At 63.4% G+C, this 1264-nt stretch overlaps 2 protein-coding genes across 2 annotated transcripts; one reads left to right on the top strand and one right to left on the bottom strand.

Moving 5' to 3' along the window:
* BBK36DRAFT_1131576 (vesicle transport v-SNARE) lies at positions 1-572 on the top strand (the record flags this gene model as incomplete). Its single annotated transcript, XM_024891998.1, has 1 exon — positions 1-572. A coding segment is annotated over one exon (572 nt), but the record flags the coding sequence as incomplete, so codon positions are not given.
* A 176-nt stretch (positions 573-748) lies between these two features.
* On the bottom strand, positions 749-1264 carry BBK36DRAFT_1131577 (thiamine pyrophosphokinase, substrate-binding domain-containing protein; the record flags this gene model as incomplete). Its single annotated transcript, XM_024891999.1, has 1 exon — positions 749-1264. A coding segment is annotated over one exon (516 nt), but the record flags the coding sequence as incomplete, so codon positions are not given.

Below are 1264 nucleotides of genomic sequence, written 5' to 3'. Positions count from 1 at the left end.
TCGTCCCCAAAAAGCAAGAGGAGGCATACGAGAGGGTGAAGCGCTTCCGCGAGGAGCTGTCCGAGTTCCGCGCCAAGCTCGACGTCGTCAAGAGAGCCCGCGAAGAGGCGCAGCACCACCACAACCGCTCCGAGCTCCTCGGCCGGAGACCCTACAACGCCACGCCCGAGAACCCCTACGCCAGCGCCGGCGCCAGCGCCGCACCGACGACGACGCACTCGTCGTTCCAGCCCCGGCACACGAGCTCCCACAGCGCCTCCCTGACGACGGGCGCCGGCGACGACCTGCGCGAGGCGCACGCCTTCCGCGAGCAAAACTTCTTCAACAACACCAACCATGCACTCGACGACTTCATCGCGCGCGGGCAGGCCGTGCTGGGCGACCTGGGCCAGCAGCGCGAGACGCTCAAGAACACGCAGAAGCGGCTGTACGGCATCGCAAACACCCTCGGCGTGAGCGGCGACACGATCCGCATGGTGGAGCGCCGTGCCCGCGAGGACAAGTGGATATTCGTCGCCGGCGTCATTGTCTTCTTCCTGTTCTGCTGGCTCGTGATTCACTTCCTACGATGATTTTTACAAATTTGGTAGCGTGCGGAGCGGCGCCTTGGCGTTCTTTTCAGGTATGGGGATATCAAACTGTATACATTTCTTTCTCTCTCGCGCGCGCGCTTTGATAAGCTATCAAAAAGATGACCCAACGTCCCTTTGCCCGTTCCGCCAGAGCACGGCCTCTATGCCATGCTCTTTCATCCGTCCTCCTCGCCGTCGATGCAGCTCAGCGCTATCGTGAAGAGGACGTCCTTTGTGGTCTGCACCTCGACAATCTTCGTCTCCGGGAGCACGTGGTTGCTCGTGCTGATCCTGCCGCCCATGCGCGTCTCCCAGTCGGTCACGTCCCACTCCAGCCCCTTGGTCGTGATGCGGCTCGGCTCCTGCAGCGGGATGATGCCCACGTGCTTGCCAAACACGTCCTCCTCGCCATCCTCCCGGACCTGGATGCGGTGGGTGCCCGTCTTGAGGAGAAAGGTGAGGCTGGAGCCGGAGAGGAGGTAGACGCGGCCCTCGGCGTAGGCGGGGTCGGACTGGAAGAGGTAGAGGTGGTGCAGCTGGCTGAGGCCCTGGTCGATGCGGCCGCCGATGCCGCCCAGCGCGATGATGTCGGTGCCTGGGGGCTGCGTCTTGCGGATCCAGGTGATGGCCTTGCCAAAGTCGGTCGACTCTTGGTCGGTGTCGTGGATGATCTTGGCGGGGGTGTGCTGGGA

The sequence above is a fragment of the Trichoderma citrinoviride genome, assembly GCF_003025115.1.
Source record: "Trichoderma citrinoviride strain TUCIM 6016 unplaced genomic scaffold BBK36scaffold_397, whole genome shotgun sequence".
NCBI lineage: Eukaryota > Fungi > Ascomycota > Sordariomycetes > Hypocreales > Hypocreaceae > Trichoderma > Trichoderma citrinoviride.
This window is presented reverse-complemented; position numbering and strand designations above follow the sequence as displayed.